At 46.9% G+C, this 19,780-nt stretch overlaps 3 protein-coding genes across 4 annotated transcripts; 1 reads left to right on the forward strand and 2 right to left on the reverse strand.

Moving 5' to 3' along the window:
* Positions 1–3,042: 3,042 nt before the first annotated feature.
* LOC127307058 (large ribosomal subunit protein eL14z) lies at positions 3,043–4,499 on the reverse strand. Its single transcript, XM_051337755.2, has 5 exons — positions 4,347–4,499; positions 4,150–4,251; positions 3,536–3,665; positions 3,334–3,446; positions 3,043–3,251 (listed from the first exon to the last, which is right to left on the reverse strand). The coding sequence occupies exons 1-5, from the start codon at positions 4,347–4,349 to the stop codon at positions 3,195–3,197; spliced, it is 405 nt and encodes a 134-aa protein (XP_051193715.1). The 5' UTR covers positions 4,350–4,499; the 3' UTR covers positions 3,043–3,194.
* Positions 4,500–4,689: 190 nt separating this feature from the next.
* Positions 4,690–7,832, forward strand: LOC127307057 (glycolipid transfer protein 1). Of its 2 annotated transcripts, none has more exons than XM_051337753.2 (7): positions 4,690–4,845; positions 5,142–5,267; positions 6,109–6,164; positions 6,375–6,505; positions 6,603–6,738; positions 7,355–7,486; positions 7,577–7,832. In XM_051337753.2, exons 2-7 carry the CDS (start codon positions 5,150–5,152, stop codon positions 7,610–7,612), a joined length of 609 nt encoding a protein of 202 aa, XP_051193713.1. In that variant the 5' UTR covers positions 4,690–4,845; positions 5,142–5,149; the 3' UTR covers positions 7,613–7,832. The 2 variants fall into 2 exon arrangements, with proteins under 2 accessions (XP_051193713.1, XP_051193714.1); XM_051337754.2 differs by having other exon boundaries at positions 4,704–4,914.
* Positions 7,833–10,285: 2,453 nt separating this feature from the next.
* LOC127307056 (uncharacterized) lies at positions 10,286–14,289 on the reverse strand. Its single transcript, XM_051337751.2, has 6 exons — positions 13,956–14,289; positions 12,718–12,895; positions 11,050–11,147; positions 10,875–10,971; positions 10,703–10,788; positions 10,286–10,606 (listed from the first exon to the last, which is right to left on the reverse strand). Exons 1-6 carry the CDS (start codon positions 14,136–14,138, stop codon positions 10,553–10,555), a joined length of 696 nt encoding a protein of 231 aa, XP_051193711.1. The 5' UTR covers positions 14,139–14,289; the 3' UTR covers positions 10,286–10,552.
* Positions 14,290–19,780: the final 5,491 nt, after the last annotated feature.

Raw genomic sequence — 19,780 nt, forward strand, 5'->3', positions numbered from 1 at the left:
GTGTGAGCTGCCTGTGTGTGTGTGCTTGGGACTTGTGCTTGTGAATGGATCAGCTCGGCAGGGTGTGGTATTATCCACCACATTCATTTCTTAACCTGCCAAGTGGTTTAACACTTGGCTTAATCTTTGTTTCTCTTTTGTTGTTTTTGTTTTGCAGGGATTAAATGGATGATCAAGAAAAGCTCAAGATCATGTTGAACAAGATGTGCTTAAAGATTAGCTTGTGTAGTTTAGGATATTTCAATTCCTTGTAATTTTCCCTTTTTCTTATTTCATTTATTCATTCCAGAAATGTGTTGTAATATTTATAATTCATATGGATATTGTAATTTGACAATGTATCATGTGTGATTATCAATAAAGCTCAAGTTTTCCTTAATGAGCTGTACATATTTGATTTACTTTTTATATACTTGAATATCTATTTATTTAATGATTTATCTCAGTTTGAATTATAACATATTCAATTGATGTTTGAATTTTGAAATTCAAACATAACTTACTTAAATTCAATCATGCAACTTAAATTGAGATGCACTATTCCCCTCTCTTCTCGAAAACACTAATTGAGTGAAGTTAGGTCCAAGTCTATCGCACTCTCGAAACCCTAACCCTGTAAGGTGTCGAGAGAGAAACTTGTCCCCCTTCGATGCAGTTTTCTTTAAAAAAAACGCGAAATTTTCCTAGATTTTACGATGCAATGCACATCCCTTTCTAAATTCTACCACTCGATCGTCTCTAAACCTGGGACATTACACTGCGTCAGGCATCCACTCCAACATGTTCCACCGCGTCAACGTCCACGCCCAGACCTCACGGGTGACCACGCAACCAAGCAGGAGGTGCTGGAGCATCTCCTGCTCCTGGTCGGAGAGGGGGCAAGCCGCCGGCCGCGGCAGGCCACGCCTCTGGAGCCTATCCGCCGTCCAGCACCTGTTACGGGACACCAGCCAAGCGAAGAACTTGCAGCTGTATGGCGCCCTCGAGCGCCAAATCTTCGAAGCAACCAGCGCCACCATAGTACCCGCAAACAAGGCCGCATAAGCCGACCTCGCGGAGAAATTCTGGTCCGCCGACCACCGCCACACGAAGGAGTCCTCTCGCTCCGGGTCCAGGGTGACACCAGCGAGGATGCCCCATAGGTGGAAGAACTCCGCCACCGCTGCAGGACTCAGGTCCGACCCACAATCGCGCAGCCACTCCCCGGCGAGGCCATCCTTGACCGAGCGAGCCTTGGCCTTCCGGGTTGGAACCAAAGCCACCAAATTGGGCGGATGGTCCGCCATCCTGGCGCCCTGCAGCCAGCGATCCTTCCAGAATAAAGCTCTTGCACCGTTGCCAACCACCACCGCCGTGGCGGAATCGAAGAGGGCCCGAGCTAGGGGGGAACCTTGAGATCAAACTCCGCCCAAGCCTTGGTCGCGTCCACTCTCTGTAGGCACGCCCACCGGCAACATAGCGCCAGGTTGAGGAACTGAAGGTTGGGAAGGCCCAGACCCCACACGATTTAGGAGAGGTCACCTTGTCCCAGGCCACCAGGCAGTGGCCGCCACTCACGTCCGCGCTGGCCTTCCACATGAAGCCCCGACAAATCTTCCTGAGAGCCTGCATCGTCTTGGGGGCGATGTCCATCGACATCATCGCGTGAACTGGAATGGCGCCGAGGGTGGTCTGCACTAGAATTGTCCGCCCCCCACGGTTGAGCAATCGGGCACTACACAGGGGCAGCCGACTTGCTGCCCTTTCCACCACGGGTTACAGTTGAGTCGGAGTAACCTTGCGCAGCCCAAGGGGTAGGCCCAGATACTTGCAGGGCCATCCCTCTACCGAGCACTGCAAAATCGACCGCACCAACTCCACTTGCTTCACGGTGCAACGAATAGGGTGGAGGGAGCACTTGGTTCGGTTGGTGCGGAGGCCCGAGGCCTCCCCGAAGTCCTCCACCACCGTTGCACAGGCCAACAAATCCGCCCTCTCTGGCTTGATGAAGGTCACCACGTCGTCCGCGTACATAGAGGTACGGTGGAGGAGACCACGTGGGGTGAGGAGCGAAAGCAACCCATCAAAAGTGGCCTTCTGAAGGAGGAGGTGAAGTACCTCCATCACCGAATCGAAGAGAAGGGGGGAGAGGGGATCCCCTTGACGCAGTCCACGCCTGTTGTAGATCAAGTCACATTCACCAGGACACTGGTAGAGAAGCCGTGCTAAGTAACCCCACCACCATCGCAATCCAACGTGGGCCAAACCCATCTGAAGGAGGAAGACCCAATCCACAGTGTCAAAGGCTTTGGTGATATCCAACTTGAACATCAAGGCCGGCGATTTGAGGGTGTTCAGCCACCTCGCCGTGCACTGGACCAACTGGAAGTTGATTCCCCTCGCCGCCCCAGTCCCCACGTCTGGTTGTTTTTCATATGTCTGGTATTTTTTCATATGTACTTCATCAAACTGCTTCTCCATCCAAAATTACCTTGCGTTCAGTGAATGTTAAAACTTTGTAGTGCTAGTGCTCCACGAGCGTACAATGTATCCAACGTCCAGCTTTTCTTCTCTCAGTGTCGGGAGGCGGGGAGGATTGTTGTTTGTGATGCTGGATCTTCATCTGCAAGAAACCGTTCATGTCCGACAGCACCGATTGTGGATCTTCATCTGCAAGAAACAGCACTGTCCATCTCCGAAATCAGCTATGGTGCTTCGTAATCTGCTTGCCAAAGACGATTTTTCTTACTTGCCATGCAGGCCCCTACGTGTTACCCTGCCTTGCATTTGTGGTTGCACAACTATAATTTTATTACAATTACTTCCTTGTTGCACAAAGAGCAATAGTCACATTATTGTTCATATATTAGGACTTGTCGGAAAGAAAAAGCTCCAGATTCTATTAATTTGTATATCCTGCTAAACCCAGTAAAATATTCTTAACGTATAAATACAAACGAACCATCCAGTGAACAGACGAACTGATAATAAGCAACACAGAGATTGTTAAAAGCAAAAATAGAGAACCGAACAACCACAGGAATCATAGCAGAGGCAGAGGTGTCACAAACTAGATTGGTATTCAATAACAGCCATGACAATATATGAAATAGGTTCCTGAAAACAGTAGTACTAATTAAGGCTTGAAGGACACTAGAACATAGTTTGGATCCAGCTTGGAACAAAAATCTCAACATGTCATCCACCAAGATAATCTAAGCAGCAACCTCCTTCTTGAGCTTGGCAAGCTCCTGCCTGATAGCACCGCCTCTCTGTTCCAATGGGAAGGCCAATGTAAGCACATGAAATGAACACTGGCACACACAAATTAAAAATGTCCTAGCAAAGCCTCACCTTGATCTTAGCCAACATGACCTTGAACCTGTCAAAGTCATTCAGGGACGCTCTTCTCTTCTGGACAATAAGCTTCTTGCCCCACGAGCTGTTCTCCCACTTGGTCTTCACATCTGTGAAATGACATCATGAACTCAATTAAGCATCAACTGAACAAATACATTAGGGTTGCAGAGATGGGTAGAACAAGATAGACCATTACCAGCTTCCTCCATTGCCTTGATCAAGGTTGCCTTCTTGGGGACACGCTTGATGTCAATCTTGATGTCAGTCAGAGAGAGACGCTTGAAGTTGATCTGGCACCTGACCATATCAGGAGCATCCACAAGCGCCTGTTTCAAAGAATGCACGAGTAATGAGAAATTTAACACTCAATGCAGCACAGTATAAAAAAGAAAAAAATGAAAATGGAAGAACACATATAGCTGGCAAACTCTGCTTGCAAGATCATATGAGCAAACATATATAGTTGCTCCGTAAACAAAAGAAAGTCGACTAGTATTGACCACAACGCATTACATCATTAGGTACTGCTCCATACGGCAAGGTTATATCAAGAGCATTTGCAGAAAATAGTCAGAATCTCATCTGATCCTAAATTAACAGCACGACTTTGACAAGACCAACAACTAGCAGAACTGAACTGCGTGTTTCATTAGTATCTAACTATCGTACAATAATTAAGATTCCTACATTTCCTTCACAGATCAATCCGTAACACATGATTTCGTACAAGCAAACGTAACGCAGCTACATAACTCTAGATCCACACCACAACAGCGCGTAGAAATGCAACCAGCAGAAGTCGACACTCACCCGGTTCTGGTCGACGACATCGACGATGACCACGAGGCGGCCGTAGTCCTTGCCGTAGTTCACCAGGGCCACCCGCCCGATCTCGACGAACCTCTTGAACGGCTGCAAGCAAGGCAAACACCCTCAGCCCAATCAAAACACGCGTCACTGAAACCTACCGGAATCGCAGAATAGAACGAAGCGAGCAATCGACGTACCATCTTTGCTGCGGTCGGAGATAAAACGCGGCGGCGGGGACGGCGGCGACGGCGAGGATGCGGGCTGGCGGGCGGGCGGGCGGAAAGGCAAGAGGAGCTAGGGTTCGGCGGGGGCAGCGGAATATAAAGGCAGCGTGCAAATCCTCGTAGGCCCGTGGATCTTGACGCGAGCTCTCCTGGCCGTCCGATGCAGGTCAGAGGGTTTGCAGGGGTTTCCCGGGCCTTTGGGCTTTGGAATGGATAATGGGCCTTCGCGATTTATCGTTTAATTCACCCATGGCTAGTCTATTGGGCCTATATCGAAGAATCGAATCTAGTCCCAGCCCATTAAGTAGGAGCCACACGGTCAGGAGTCAGGACAGACCGCAGTAAAAGGGCAGGCAGTGCGGGGCATCTTCTTCCTCCCCCGCATCGCACGTCCCTTGCTAGATTCCTACATCCTGCAGTTTCCTCGCCCAAAGAGGGAGAAAAGCACCTTCTTCTGCGAGATCGTGAAGCTGTAAGTCAACGTCTTTCTTGAGCCTCTGTTTAGCAGCTGCGCTGTGGGCTGCGGATCTAACACCGCAAGGTTAGATCAGCGATGTTTTCCTTTTACGCATTTGTTTAGTTGGGACGCTAACCTACGCGGTTTGTGGATGTTCGATCTCGTGATCTCATCCATGGTTGTAAAGATCGTTGGGATTTAGTTGGGACAGAAGCTAGCTGACTGAAGTACACAGCGTCAGGCTTGGACAGATCCTTGTTAGATCAATGGTTCTGAGTGTGGTGTATTAATGCATTTGTTGATTCTTGCAGTTGCGGAGATGGCGGAGACAGTGTTCACTCCCTGTTTGGAAGGGATGAAGCATGTCAGGTCGGAGACCGGGGTCGTGCTCGCCAAGCCCTTCCTCGATGTCTGCAAGCAGATCCTGCCTGTCTTGGGTACCTCCCTCCGCTCGTGTTTGCCATGAATTCAGTTTGTCATGTGTTGGATAGTGAATTACCATGAGGTTTAGATCAGTAGCCGGGCCTCTCTACTGAATTTGTGATTACGTACCTTTTTTGCTTCAGTTGTTTGGGTGCATCGAATAACCTGAGTAATTTTTGTACCCGCAACTGGTATTTTGTTCAAAGAAGCTATTCGGAAGGTTGAATCTAGCAGACAGCAATTGTGTGTAACGATATTGGAGATGTGCAGTTCTAAATAAGCGAACGGATAATCAAATTTGAGGGCCTTTGTCATAGGCAGATGACTTTCTTAGTTTATGCCTTTACCCTTATAGATTTCTCTCGGCATTTAGTATTCGTTAGACTAGTTAGTTGCTGCATACTGAATTTTCAAACTATTGTCAACCTTTTGGTAGAGTGGTGATGGTTGAGTTCTAGGTTGCTCTATATTGTTTTGCTGTACATGTAGTTTTCCAAATACCTGAGTTGATACACCTGCCACTTGAGCAGAATTGATCCGTGACCTTCTGTGAGGGAACGCCTGTGGTTTTGTCGTGGTTCAGTAAATCTGTATTTCTTATTCTGGAAGTTCATATTGCTCTGAATATGATGGTAATCTTCAAATTATTTGATAGTGAACCTTGTTGCGCTTTCTTAAGCCCAATTAAGTCCTAAATTAAACATTTGTGTTGGCTCAAACTGTACAGGATGACATCGCACATCTTCTAGTGTGGCAAACCTTTTATTTTCATTGAGTCTTGTTGGTGTTGCTTAAACATGAAATTCATTCATGGTGTTGCTAATTTCCCTTTTGTTCTCTGCTTTTGAACACCAGATAAATTTGGAGCTGCTATGGTAATTGTGAAGAATGATATCGGTGGTAATATCACGGTAAGCATCCTACCTGCAAAAAACTACTATTAATGAGTGGTTTACCTTTTTCATTCATCGATATGTATAGTATCATGTTTTTTTTTGTAATACATTATATCTACTTTAGATAGATTTACCTACTGGCTACTGCATAGTGTTAATATCTCATTTGGTGACCTCAGATTACAATTTTCTTTCCTGGCAACTGACCTGATTCTCTCCTATCAGAGGTTGGACAATAAGTATTCTTCTGACCCATCGAAATATGTGGACTTGTACACCATGGTCCAAGAAGAAGTTCAAAATAAAACTGCAAAAGGTTCATCGAGCTGCACAAATGGACTTCTATGGCTCACGAGGTGCTTACTTTCTCCTGCATAATTTGTCATGTTCTTCCAGCTTAATCAGCACCCTGGGTACTGGAGTTGTAATTAATAATATTTTTCTATCTGCCAGGGCTATGGATTTCCTTGTTGAATTATTCCGTAATCTGCTTGACCATCCAGACTGGACTATGAGTCAAGCTTGTACTGATTCATACACAAAAACTCTGAAGAAATGGCATGGCTGGCTCGCCAGTTCTAGTTTTACGGTATAATATTTCACACGTTGACTCGCATAATCAGCACATACACTTTTTCACCATGAAATGTACTTGAGCACTGTTGTCATTCATGAAATGAGGACTTCAACAATTTTTAAGCAAGTCAAGTCTTAACTGCCTATGACTGCAATAGCCCTTGCAATCAGAGACGGATTATATAGTTTTGCATGTACTGTCCCTATACATATTTTCATTAGCACAAAGTATAGGGAGGACTAGCATCCAACTTAAGGCACCATAGGTGAATAAACATGGGGTACTCTTGTATAGTAAATTATGGACCATGTTTCAACTGAGGGCACTATAGACGAATAAAATATGCTACTCTTTGCACATTAAGTTACAGAACATGTTTCAACCTTTTTAATCGTCAAGCTATTATCCCATTTTGTCCATCTAGCGAACAACTGTAGTCACTGATGATTTATTTATCTTTACCTTTTTTTATCTACTTGAAATGTCTGTTGAAATGACAATGTTACTAGATTTCCTTGCTTTCTTTTCGCAAAATAAAGGCTACCAGTTCTTTGTGATTGAGTTTGTGTTTTTAGTTAGCTTCGCTTATTTACTTGTCTGTTCATTTGGATGAGTTATTATGTTTCAGGTGGCTATGAAGCTTGCACCTAATAAAGATAAATTTATGGAAGTCATAAGTGGAACGGGTGACATCAAAGCTGACATTGAGAAATTTTGCACGACCTTTCATCCTTTTCTCAAGGAGAATCACGAGTTCCTGGTATGGCCCTTATTCTTCTGAAGACAGTACATATGGTCTGAGTTGTCTGCTTTTAATGATACCTTCTACTACTGTCTGCTCTTCTTGCAGGCAAGTGTTGGACTTGATGATATGAAGGCTTCTTAACGCAGTAGACAGCATAATTACCACAGAATAAATGTGTTTTGCTATTTTATAAAATTTCATCATCACAGAGGATACACTGTTATGTTATGTTATGCATACTGATCTTCAGAAAATTATAGACCAATACTATGTATGTCACAATGTTTGGGCTGTCATGACCCATGGTTACTTGCACAATGTATTGAATGGAGTGTCACAACGAAATGGTTTTTTGGAGCGATACCCTTGTCAGCCAAAATTATCAAACTTGAGTATCTTGTGAATCTTTACTACCCTTTGCCATACCTGAGAAGGTTACAAATATGTACTGTCGTTTAGAAATCGTTGCAATTCAAGCTATGTGAAGAAGCAAATTAAAAATGTGTTGCTCTAAGACATGTGCTGATGTTACTTTAAAACAGCTGTGGATTGTTGGCTAGTATGAAAAATCTTATCTCGTTTGAGCAAATTTGATCAGTTCGATGCTTCTTTTTCTCTGATAATTAATCATTCCACTCACACATGGAGTTTTTTTGTTAACAAAATACCGAAAATGAAGACGAGCCTGCCACAAATGCGCCAGATTGAGTCTGTAAACAAATATAATCCTCTAGCCTGCAGGTGTCGCAGCAGCACAAGAAACCTCGCAGGGGCAAAACTAGACGATGTATGGAGTAGTAGACGCTGCTCTGCAGCTCCAATCTGTTCCTCAGCAGCAGATGGCTGTCCTTCCAGGAAGGAGAATTAGGTCACAGACGCTGCATAATGGCAATCGGTACTTGCTGGTCTAGGTATTTTCATACATATATGTGGCGGCAGGCCCTGCTCGCTACCTTCATGCTCCATCTGGCTAGTTATAGGTACCTCCAACTTGCTCCATGAATTGGTAAGAGCATCACTAGCAGTGCTCTCAAACTGATCAAACCCTCAAATTAACTGCTTTTTTGAGGGTTGAGGTCGAAATGTAAACCCTCAAAATTTTTTGAAGACCCAGCCCTCATTTTCCATCCCAACCTGCACAAACACAGGTTGAGAGGCAAAAACACAGGGCTCTTCATCTGGTCAACGATGCATCACGGGAGGGAAAAATCTCTCAACCGCTCGAGCCCTCCTCCTTCCCTGCGCCGCCACCGGCCTTGGAGGCCCCACCGGCCCCCGCCCCGCTGCCGAATCCCGCGCCGGGCCGCGCCTCGAGTGCCCCCGCCCCGGCCCCGAGCGCCGCCGTGGTGGCCAGTATGGTGGCCTCCACGCACGTCGGCGTGAAGAGGAGGCGGGCGCACGTCCTCACAGGCCCCGCCGCCACCGTCTCCCCCGCAATCACCACCTACGTCGCCCCCCCCCCCCCACCCACCCCGAAGAGGAACAAGCCGGTTACCTCCTTGGGGCCAAAGCACGCCCGAGCGAAGAAGCCGGCCAACCGTAAGAAGGACACTCCTTCGCCCGTCTCTGCCGCTAAGCGCCAATGAGGTGGTCGACGAATTGTCAGTCCCAACTGCTTCTTACATGGGACTGCTTCTTACGTGGCTTGCTTGAAGGACAAGCTTGATCAAATGATCAAGGAAAATGAGACATTGACATTGAAGGCATTGGAGACAAAACTCATTATCACCGAGAGAAAGAAAGAGGTGAAGCTTGCACAGTTGGAAGCTAGGCGGGAAGATGCCAACCGGAAGGCCGAATTGGAGGAGAGGATGATCAAGCTCAAGGAAGCAAAGGCATGGAACGAGATCATGGCCGAGGAGAAGGAGCACATGATGATGTCTAAAAAGGACATGGATGAAGACCATTTGGCGTGGTGGAAGGAGACCAAGGAGGACATCGCATAGAGGAAGAGGCTACTGCGTGGTGGTGGTGCGTCGTCTACTCTAACTCTCCGAGGTGAGTCTCCGATAAGTGGTGGTGGCGACGGAGGTGTGGACAACTTCGCTTGAGTCACCGATGTGGTGGTGATGATGATCTTTTGCAAGGACAAAATGTTGATTATGTGATGTAAAACTATGAACCATGCATCATTTATAATCATTTGCAAGTTTGTTTCATGATACGTTGTTTCATGATTGTGTTTTGCTAATATCTACTTGCAAATATTATATGTTGCTGTCATTTTTGAGGAAATCCTGTTTTCATGATTATGAGATCCTATTTTGAAGGTTTGAAGGCCAGCGCGCAGATCAATTTCAAACCAACCTGTTTTGAGGGTTGGTTTGAGTACACTGATCTGCGCCGGCCGTTTTGGATTTTTACATTCACGTTTTCTCGGCTCGCTCTCAAACTGGCTATGAGGGTTACCAGTTTGAGGGCACTACTGCTAGTGATGGTAAACACACAATTTAACAGTCAGCATGTTTGGTTCATGGTTAGCTTTGCCACAACTAACTTCTAGACAAAATATAAATGTCAGAAAATTATGGAGAACAAAGTGCACACTATTAGTGTGGCAAACAGAGCCCAGGACACATGGATCATGAGTAAGAAAGTATGGCATGTTGTGATAAGAAGGAAGGTGTGGCAATAAGCGAAGCGCATGCGTAAGGTGTCTTTGGCAACCTTAAGCAGCAAACTGAACATGAACAAATTCTTAGGGTATAATCCTTGGCAGCAGTCCCATTCAATAGCATTTTAGGGCCCAGCGAAACCAAAAGAGCACTTAGTAACACTTTTACGAAGATGAAAATCATTCATCGACATCAGAGATCACCATGAGCACTTCATAATATTCAAAAAACAGTGGCTTTCATTTGAATATTTACACCTACATTACAAATCATGAACTGCACTAAGACTCTAATACAAGGCATTGCATGTTACATGTCCAAAATGACAACATTCTCAAGGACAAACTAGGATAATTATATTCTTCACTTATGTAGTACACTTCTTTTCTACGCTTTGAGATTCTTCTGTGGTCCAGCCTGCAGGCTGCAGGCATTTCAGCGTGGATCACTTGACTGAGCAGCTTCTTCACTTATGTAGGACACTTCTTTTCTGCGCTTTGAGCTTCTTCTGTGGTCCAACCTGCAGGCATTTCAGCGTGGATCACTTGACTGAGCACCCGCATACGTAAAAGGAGTAAAAAGGTTGCCTCACTAAGATAGAATCATGCGAACTAACCTTTGGTTTCTGCAGAGCTTCATAATCTATTCTATTCTTCCACGTACTCTTCTGTAGTTTGATTGGTCGATTTCCAACATATTTACCTGCTTGATATCAGCTGTATAAGTTTGGTTGTGGTACACAAACTATTTCAGAAACAAGTGGCATTTTCGTGGCTGAGCAGCCTTACCGTTCATCTCTTTCAGCGCCGCAGAAAGGTCTGATGAATTGGCAAAACTAGCAAAGCCATAGCCCTTAGTCTTACCAGTAGATTTATCTCGTATAACCTAATGCATCATGTGGTCATAATCAGCACAATCACTAGAGAGGGAACAAAAACACTAAGAAGAAGAGGTAATACTTACCCTAGCCATGTTGAACGATGGATACTTTGAAAACGCCTTGGCAAGAACATCATCATTCACTTCATTACCAAGATTGCCACAAAACAAACGGAAGTCATCTGTCATGGGAGGGAAGTGACAATTGTAAATGTTAAGGTGCAACAATATATACCCAACGGAAAATATTCACTAGATTAGTAGTAAATATTATACATTTGGGTATAACATGTAGCTACAAATAAATGTCAAAACAATGTAGCATAATAAATGACACAGCATGCTGCCAAGTTGTTAATTATTATATCATCGGACCTCGACACAATGAATGTAAATCAGTGAAGCATCACTATTCCTAACTATTGAACTGAATATACTGAAGGGAGGCAGCAGCACAAGATGAGGCACCCGCACACCTAACACAGCAAAAGTTGTATATTTACAGAAAAACTATAGACAAATTCTGGACAATCTTCAGGAGCTAAGATGTACGAACTGATGTTTACAGTAACAGCAGTAATCTTTTTCTAGAGCCTTGTCTAATAAATGAAACGAGTAATCACATAAATCCTAGACCAGGTTCCATAACAATGTATTGCAAGCTATGGGAACTTATTAGAACTTTTTTATCTTGCTCAATACTAACCATGAATGAAGTGAGTTATCTACTTGATTGCACGCTATCTGAAAAAAATACACATAAATTCTGGATAATGTGGCAGAGCTCAGATATATATCTTCCTTTCCCTCCATCCCATAATATAAGGCACACTTTAAATTGCATTCGTCTTGCAATTCTCTTTCACTTCACTTATATTTTGGGATGGAGGGAAGTAGCTAGATTAGCTTTACACAAGATTACAAATTGATGGGCACAGTAACAGCAAGGAAGCTGATCTCTTTTTTCCTGGCCTTCTGAATAATCAAATAAATTTGAAGTGGTTTTAGACTATGTGCACCAAAATAAAAATAAACCACGCACACACGCATTCGCATCAAAATAGTACTCCAAATTCACATGATTGAAATGTGCAATTCACATGATTGATTCAGGCACTGGAGCACAAACAGCAATATTTGCAGAACAATTGATGTAAGCATAGAGAAAATTGCAAAATGTTTACTATATCATCAGCAAGCCCACCTAGATCCAGTGTGACAAGGATGAAATCTTTAACCTGTTGGGCTACACATCACATCCTCGTTCACCTTTAACAAAAAAAGAAAACATAACAGCTTATCTCAGAACAAAGAACAACACATAGAACATTAATCTTGCCTGTGTGAGACAGAAGGGGTTTTGGCCATTTGTTGGCTTGATTGGTAAGATGAATAAGGTATTGCATTGCCATGTTTTGCATTCACATATTATATCCTATGCAAACTGAGCTTGGCTCTGGTGGTTAGGTTCCTTATGGTGGAACCAGCCCACCCAGGTTCAAGTCCTAGACTCGGCATGGGTGTTTGCATTTACCTGGATTAATTCCAGGATTTAACAACTAGGCGCCAATGGTGATTTCGTCAACCTCAAGATATGCCGGCTCAGTCCCCTCGGATGTGCTCATAGGGGTAGGGTGTGCGTGCGTTCATAGGGGTGATTGCACGTGCATGTTTGTGAGCGTCTGTGTTGTACTGTGTTCTCAAAAAAGATAGTATATCCTATAAGTACACATAATAGGATTGAGAACTTACTTTCAGGCCATTCAGCTAATGTTGGATCCTCCCAACATTGCCCAGCTGCCTTCCGGGGCACTGCCTTTTTCTTTGCTTCAACTTTCTTGTCTTTGTCATTACCCGCAATAGCAGCCTTTACAGTAGCTAGAGCTTCAGGGGTGATTATCTGCGAGTCTTTCTGGAAGAGTTGTTGTGCCTGCGTAGTGACATCATGTTAGAATACGGATTATACTTACTGACAGCTGGACAACATAAAGTGCATTTCCAATGGCCTAGGCCGCATAATTCTAAAGAACAAGCCTCTAGTGATTAGTGAACGCCTCGCTTTAAATGAGCGGAGGAACACGGTCAACATGAATTTTAAATAGCCGTCTATAGCCCAACTATAGCCTTTGGGAGACCTCCCGCTAAGGCTATGATATTTATAGGCTAAATGAGAAAAACTGCTAATAGCCGGCTATAGCTCTATTTAGCCTCTAATTTGGCAATAAAAATCTGTATGCATCAACCGATGCAGAGGCTGGGGCTATGCCTCCATTTCGAAAAAAGCCTCTAATTTAGCCTCTAAAATCCCTCTTTTCTGAATTTCTCTTCTCTTGTAGTACTTTTTATTTCATGTTTTCTGAATTTCGATTTGATCGGATTCAATAAAACTTGTGAGATGAATAGTTCAATATTTGTTTGTGTTGAATAGTTGAATGAGTTGTAGCTAGAATCATGTTTGAGTCATAGTTTTCCTCTTTTTCAGGCAAGATATAACTGAATTTTCCCCTTTTTTTTTTGATGGATTAGCCCGCTATAGCCTTTGATAGGTTGTGAAAATATAGCGGCTAAGTGAAATAGCCCGCTATTTTAAACTACTACTGAGATAGAGCCTATCATGCGATTCTTTGGTCAGGTTCAGCTCACCCCACTGTGCAACAGTACTCGGTAGAAATAGAAAGGTGGATCTATATACTTGTATAATCAGTGATGCATGTGAGGGCGATGACAGTATATTAAACGGAGCTTTCTCGGGGTGAGGCCATTACTCATCGGATTACCTTTTACCAAATGCAACTAAACTCTGATCAAACATGAGGAAACGTTAATGAAGAGAAGGATAGTGCTGTAGCTTTGGTTGCGTTTCGGAACACACAGGACAAACCCCAAGGCTCAAAAACTGCACGGCGTCTAGATCCTATATATCCCATAACTAAATGATCTATCGCCCTTAATTACCTGGAAAAAAAAATAGGCGAAGGGGCGGTTGTTACCTGCTGGATTTGGGGCACGGGGTAGACGGCGTTGTAAAGCGGCGCCGGCGCGGGGCTCGCCGTCGAGTACTGCGCGGCCTGGAGGTGGAAAGGGACGGGGAAGTAGGACGTGGCCGCCGCCACCGCACCGGTAGCAGGGTAAGTGAAGTGAGCGGAGGCGGGCGAGATGGACTGAGTGGACATCGCTCGGGAGTCGGGACTGGGGCGGAGAGGTCGCCGGAAACGGGAAGGGCGGATCAAGGCGGGAGGCGAGACACTTGTGGCTGTGCGCAGTTGCGGTTGGTTTGGAGCGGGAATCTCGCTGCGTGCGCTCTGGAGCCGAGGAGGAAGTAGCGTGCCGGGGAAAGATTGGGAAGGCTCCGGAAGCGTCCAGTCGAGGAGCTACGCTGCGTTTTTTGCTGGGCCTGGGCCGGAGAAAAACATGAGCGACGGGATCCGGAGAAGGGCAGAAAAGGCTCGGGCCTCGCACGTCGGCCGGTGCGCATGCGCTGGGCCTCGTCTCCGGCAGACAGGATCGACGGAGCAAGGCGCCGATTACGCGATACGGAAGAAAAATGGTCGATGACACGTGCCGGTGCTTGCTGGCGGCCCCTCGCCGGCCGGAGGAGGCAGGCAGGCTTGCCCGTACGAGGCGCCGGAGCCCACGCACACGTAGCCCACGTGGGGCCTCGGGCGGCGTCCGGTGGCCTGCCTGCGCCGACAACGGAGAGGACCGCGCGCGTCCCCCACCGGCGTCCCTGTAGCCTCGTGCCCTGCGGCTGCGATGTGTGTGTGTGACGCGTGGCCGTGGGTCAGACACGCACGCAGTCAAACGCGTCCCCAGTACGTGAGCGAGCTTGCTGGCGAGAGGAGATCGAGGCCAGAACCCACAAGACAGCGTCCGTGCGCCGCGCAGAGGAGGCTCGTGCGCCACCGGGCATCTCCAGCGGACCGACTTAGGCATCTCCTCCACTTTCGTGCGTTCGGATAGGTTCAATTGGATAAAAATGCGACCCAACGCGCGGATCCGTTCCAAAAACGGATGACCGCGCCATCCGAGACAACCCAAAGCGGCTTAAATCTGGGCCGAGTTTGCGTGGCCGTGGACGCCGATCGCTGGCTGCTCGCGTCCCCCCCTTATCCGCCCCTGGTCCGCCTGTCTGTCTCCCAAAACACACTCACTCCACTCCACTCCCAAAACCTAGAGATGGCCGACGAAGCTCCTGCCGCCGCCACCGCCACCATCGGAGACGTGGCCAGGTCGCGGTTGTTGCCGCTCCTCCCGTGGAGGCGGCTCCTGAACTGGACGCTCCGGTGGTCGTGGAGCCAGGGCCGGCGACGAAGAAGGCGAAGCCCCAGCTCACCGCGGAGCAGAGGGCGATCGAGAGCAAGAAGCGGGGCGACCGGCGCAGGGCGCACGAGCAACGGAAGAAGGATGCCGCTACCGCGGAGGAGCGGCAGCGGGCGACGGAGCAGCTCATTCAACTCCAAACGCAGGCCAAGGCGAATGTCATGCAAGAGCATGCCATGCTCTTTTACGGCCACGCAGCGCTCGCTTAGCACATGATCTCCCGGGTGCTGGCACGACCTCGGGGGGGGGAGCTCGGCCTCGTCCGTGACCCAGCCCCTTCCTCCAAGGTCAACAGCCCCGCCGACTGCCCCGTTTGGGTACACGCCCAGCGCGCAGGAAATGGGGGCGCAGTCGGGGTGGTACGCGTACCCGTCACGGGATGGGTCACCGGAGGTGGGCGAGTCCATGACGGGGCCGTCGCCTTCGTCCATTGACCTCAACCGTGCGCCTGCGAACTCCAAAGCCCCGAAGCACCTGGGAGCAGCAGCGATGACCGGTGCACGCAACCTGCTCGACGATTTGTCGGCCGAGCGCGCGCCATCATCGATGCATGCACCGTCCACCATGCAGGCCCCTCCGTCTTACCCGCCGACAATGCCGACCACCGTGCCATATCCTTTGACCGACCAGGCTCCCCAGCCACCTCCCATTGACGCAGAGGAGGACACCACTGGCCATCCCGGTAGCATGAACATCGAGGAGGAGCCGTTGTTCGCTGAGGAGCTCACACAAGCCGCAACTGCACAAGCTTGAGGTCGCCGGGTTAGCAAAAGAACCAGCAACTACACGGTGCAGGAGGACAATGTAACATCCCTGTTTTAGCAAACCCTAATTAGGACTTGGTTGTGCATTCATGAGCATCATATGAATGCATTAAGAAAAATTTGCAAATAAATCAAAGTGGAAACCCTAGGTTTATGCAAGTCTTTCTCTATTTGAAATATGTTCGAATGTTTGAAAACCTCAAAACAAAAATATGTGGACTTTCAATTATGATTAGGAAGGCCACAAAATATTTTGCCTAAAATATTTGAGCTATTTTGGATCCCTACAAGGTTGCAAAATGCCAAAATCTATTGCTTTTAGCCCTATTTTATTTTTTTTCCTGGAAAATCCCAAATACGAGGGGGCTTTTCGCAAAACCTGGCCTTGTCTTCTTCCTCCTCACACGCACGCACATGCGTGGCCGTGCCCTGCACCTCCACCTCCTGCTACCGCCGTCGGACGACAAGACGCCCTGGAGCTCCTCACGCGCGACACGTCCTCTTCCCCGTCCCTATCTCCTCTCCCTCGCGCGCCCTCTCTCTTTCTACAACTCTGTGTAAGCATGAAACCCTGGCCCCGGCCGACGCTCGTCGCCGCCGCCGTTCCGGCGACCCCCGCGACCACCAACGGCTCCGCCTCCTCCTGTTGCTCCTCCCCGTCAAAGGAATCGACGAGGGGAGGCCCCAATCGGCCACCACGACCTTGTCTTCCCCGCGGCCGGCGAAGACGCCGACGGTCGCCGCGGCGCCTCCCAGCCATCTCCGGCCCCGCCGTCAACTTCCCAACGCTCCTGGTGAGCTAGCGGTACTCCTGGACCCCCTATTCCTCTCCCTCTCACTCTGGTCCGCCCACGCAACGAGCGCCTGCGAGCACCGGCCTCGGCCACCGTCGCCGGCGGGCCTCCGGCAACCATTGGAGGGCGGCGCCGCCCTCTTCTGGTTCGCGAGGACCCCGCACGTCCAACGTGCGCAGCAGCGCGCCCTCTTGGCCGCCATATCGCTGAGCCCGTGGTCGACCTGAGAGCCCAGGCTCTGATGACGCCATGCTGACGTCATTATGACATCAGCCTCCTTTTTTTTATGTTTTCCAAAAATTCCAGATTTTGTATTAAACTTGTATAATTCATATCTATTTCGTTTTAAATCAGAAAAATGTGTATAATATATCGATATGTTCAGAAAAACAATTCCTACAATTTTAGGTGTGTGTCATACATCATTACAACAATTAACATTGGATAATTAGCGGAACCCTAGAAACACCTCTCATATGTCGGGGTCCGATGTCGGAACCCCTTTAATCTGATGATGCACCTAGGGTTTACTGAATTCCTTTAATACGACATATCATTCATATTGTATGCGCATTGCATTATGCCATGTCTTGAATGTGTGTTTTATTTTCGGTATTTGCTTCTTCCGACAGATAGAGCACGAGTTCGAGACGATGAAGATCGACATCACCGAAGGTCCATAATTTTCCACCAACAAACAAGTCAAGTACAAGATTATCGAAGATCCACTTCGGTTTGTCAGGGACAAAGGCAAGCCCTAGCCTGGTTCATATATGTTTTTGAAATGCTTTTACTTCTGGTTCCTACATATTGCACACGATTCACCCGTCTTTTATCGATAGGTAGAGTTATCCTATCTATTGCATGTTCCACTCTTGTAGCCTCAAATACTCGATCCACTGCTCCTAGCATAACCAGGTTGGGCATGTGTGCGACGCTAGAGCCTTTATCTCTTTATGCTTAGCCATGCTTAGTTTGTTACGCTACTACTCCGGTCATCGGACTGGAGCCATACAATGAATGAAACTAGCATGACAGGTTGACGTGGTAAGTATAGAGATGTTGATAAACAAGATTAAAGGCTCAGAAAATAGTCTTGATAACCCACAAGTATAGGGGATCGCAATAGTCTTCGCGGGAAGTAAAACCCAATTTATTGATTCGACACAAGGGGAGACAAAGAATACTTGAAAGCCTTAACAGCGGAGTTGTCAATTCAGCTGCACCTGGAAACAGACTTGCTCGCAAGAGTTTATAAGTAGTAACAGTTTTATAGCAGTAGCAGTAGTGAAATAACAGCAGCAGTGGAACAAAGACAGCAGTAGTGATTATAGTAAACAGCAGGATTAAAATACTGTAGGCACAGGGATGGATGATGGGCGTTGCATGGATGAGAGAAACTCATGTAACAATCAAAGCAGGGCATTTGCAGATAATAATAAAACGGTGTCCAAGTACTAAGCAATCCATAGGCATGTGTTTCGTATATAGTCGTATGTGCTCGCAATGAGAAACTTGCACAACATCTTTTGTCCTACCAGCCGGTGGCAGCCGGGCCTCCAGGGAATCTACTGGAAATTAAGGTACTCCTTTTAATAGAGTACTGGAGCAAAGCATTAACACTCTGTGAACACATGTGATCCTCACATCACTGCCTTCCCATCCGGTTGTCCCAATTTTTGTCACTTTGGGGCCTCGGGTTTCGGACAGCGACATGTGTATACAACTTGCAGGTAAGATCATAAAACAATGCATATCATCATGAAACAATAACATGTTCAGATCTGAGATCATGGCACTCGGGCCCTAGTGACAAGCATTAAGCATAATAAGTTGCAACAATATCATCAAAGTACCAATTACGGACACTAGGCACTATGCCCTAACAATCTTATGCTATTACATGACCAATCTCATCCAATCCCTACCATCCGCTTCAGCCTACAGCGGGGGAATTACTCACACATGGATGGGGAAACATTGCTGGTCGATGGAGAGGCGTCGGTGGTGATGATGGCGATGATCTCCTCCAATTCCCCGTCCTGGCGGAGTGCCAGAACGGAGTTTCTGGTCCCGAGACAGAGTTTCGCGATGGTGGCGGCGTTCTGGAGGGTTTCTGGCGACTTTGAATTCCCGTCTCGCGTTTTTAGATCGAAACCTTTAAGTAGTCCAGAGGGGGGCGTCAGAGGCTCGCCGAGGCGGCCACACAGTAGGGCGGCGCGCCCCCCTCCCGGGTCGCGCCGGCCTAGTGTGTGGGGGCCTCGGGCCTCCACCAGGCTTGCCCTTCTGGCTCCGTAAATCTTCTGGAAAAATAAGACCTTCGACATAAATTCCAGGGATTTTCCTGAAAGTTGGATTTCTGCACAAAAACGAGACACCAGAGCAATTCTGCTGAAAACAGCGTTAGTCCGTGTTAGTTGTATCCAAAATACACAAATTAGAGGCAAAACAATAGCAAAAGTGTTCGGGAAAGTAGATACGTTTTGGACGTATCAACTCCCCCCAAGATTATCTTATTGCTTGTCCTCAAGCAATTCAGTTAACAACTGAGTGCGATAAAAGAACTTTCACGAACACATTTGTTCATATGATGTAAATATTCTCATGATATGGACAAGTACTTAGGCAATTCATAATAAGATACATGCAAATAAGATCATCTAACAGCTATGTCTATCATGGAAAGGTACCAACAAATTAATAATAAGCATCATGAATAATGTCTATCAGCAGGATTGCAATGTTCATAAAAGGATATGATAAAGTGGTATCTCGCTTGCCCGTATTTGTACAGCAAAACATAAATGCGCGGGCACCTCTGAAGTTCATGGAAAGACTAGAAATAGAGATTGTCAAAGATAAAAGCATCAAAGTTATACCACAGTCAATCACATTTTGGGGCAAGCATATTATACTAAGAATGACAGTTGTGCTCTC

The sequence above is a fragment of the Lolium perenne genome, chromosome 6, assembly GCF_019359855.2.
Source record: "Lolium perenne isolate Kyuss_39 chromosome 6, Kyuss_2.0, whole genome shotgun sequence".
Lineage (NCBI taxonomy): Eukaryota > Viridiplantae > Streptophyta > Magnoliopsida > Poales > Poaceae > Lolium > Lolium perenne.

What these genes read in the sequence shown, in the direction of transcription:
- LOC127307058 (XM_051337755.2), bottom strand. An exon ending in CAAGGCAATGGAGGAAGCTG is followed by an intron (nt 3,447 to 3,535) that starts GTAATGGTCTAT and finishes GTCATTTCACAG; the next exon opens with ATGTGAAGACCAAGTGGGAG. An exon ending in TCATGTTGGCTAAGATCAAG is followed by an intron (nt 3,252 to 3,333) that starts GTGAGGCTTTGC and finishes CCATTGGAACAG; the next exon opens with AGAGGCGGTGCTATCAGGCA.
- LOC127307057 (XM_051337753.2), top strand. Translation starts at nt 5,150, where the DNA reads ATGGCGGAGACAGTGTTCACTCCCTGTTTGGAAGGGATGAAGCATGTC. An exon ending in ATATCGGTGGTAATATCACG is followed by an intron (nt 6,165 to 6,374) that starts GTAAGCATCCTA and finishes CTCTCCTATCAG; the next exon opens with AGGTTGGACAATAAGTATTC. An exon ending in AGGAGAATCACGAGTTCCTG is followed by an intron (nt 7,487 to 7,576) that starts GTATGGCCCTTA and finishes CTCTTCTTGCAG; the next exon opens with GCAAGTGTTGGACTTGATGA.
- LOC127307056 (XM_051337751.2), bottom strand. Translation starts at nt 14,138, where the DNA reads ATGTCCACTCAGTCCATCTCGCCCGCCTCCGCTCACTTCACTTACCCT. An exon ending in CATCGTTCAACATGGCTAGG is followed by an intron (nt 10,972 to 11,049) that starts GTAAGTATTACC and finishes ATGATGCATTAG; the next exon opens with GTTATACGAGATAAATCTAC. An exon ending in GGCGCTGAAAGAGATGAACG is followed by an intron (nt 10,789 to 10,874) that starts GTAAGGCTGCTC and finishes GATATCAAGCAG; the next exon opens with GTAAATATGTTGGAAATCGA.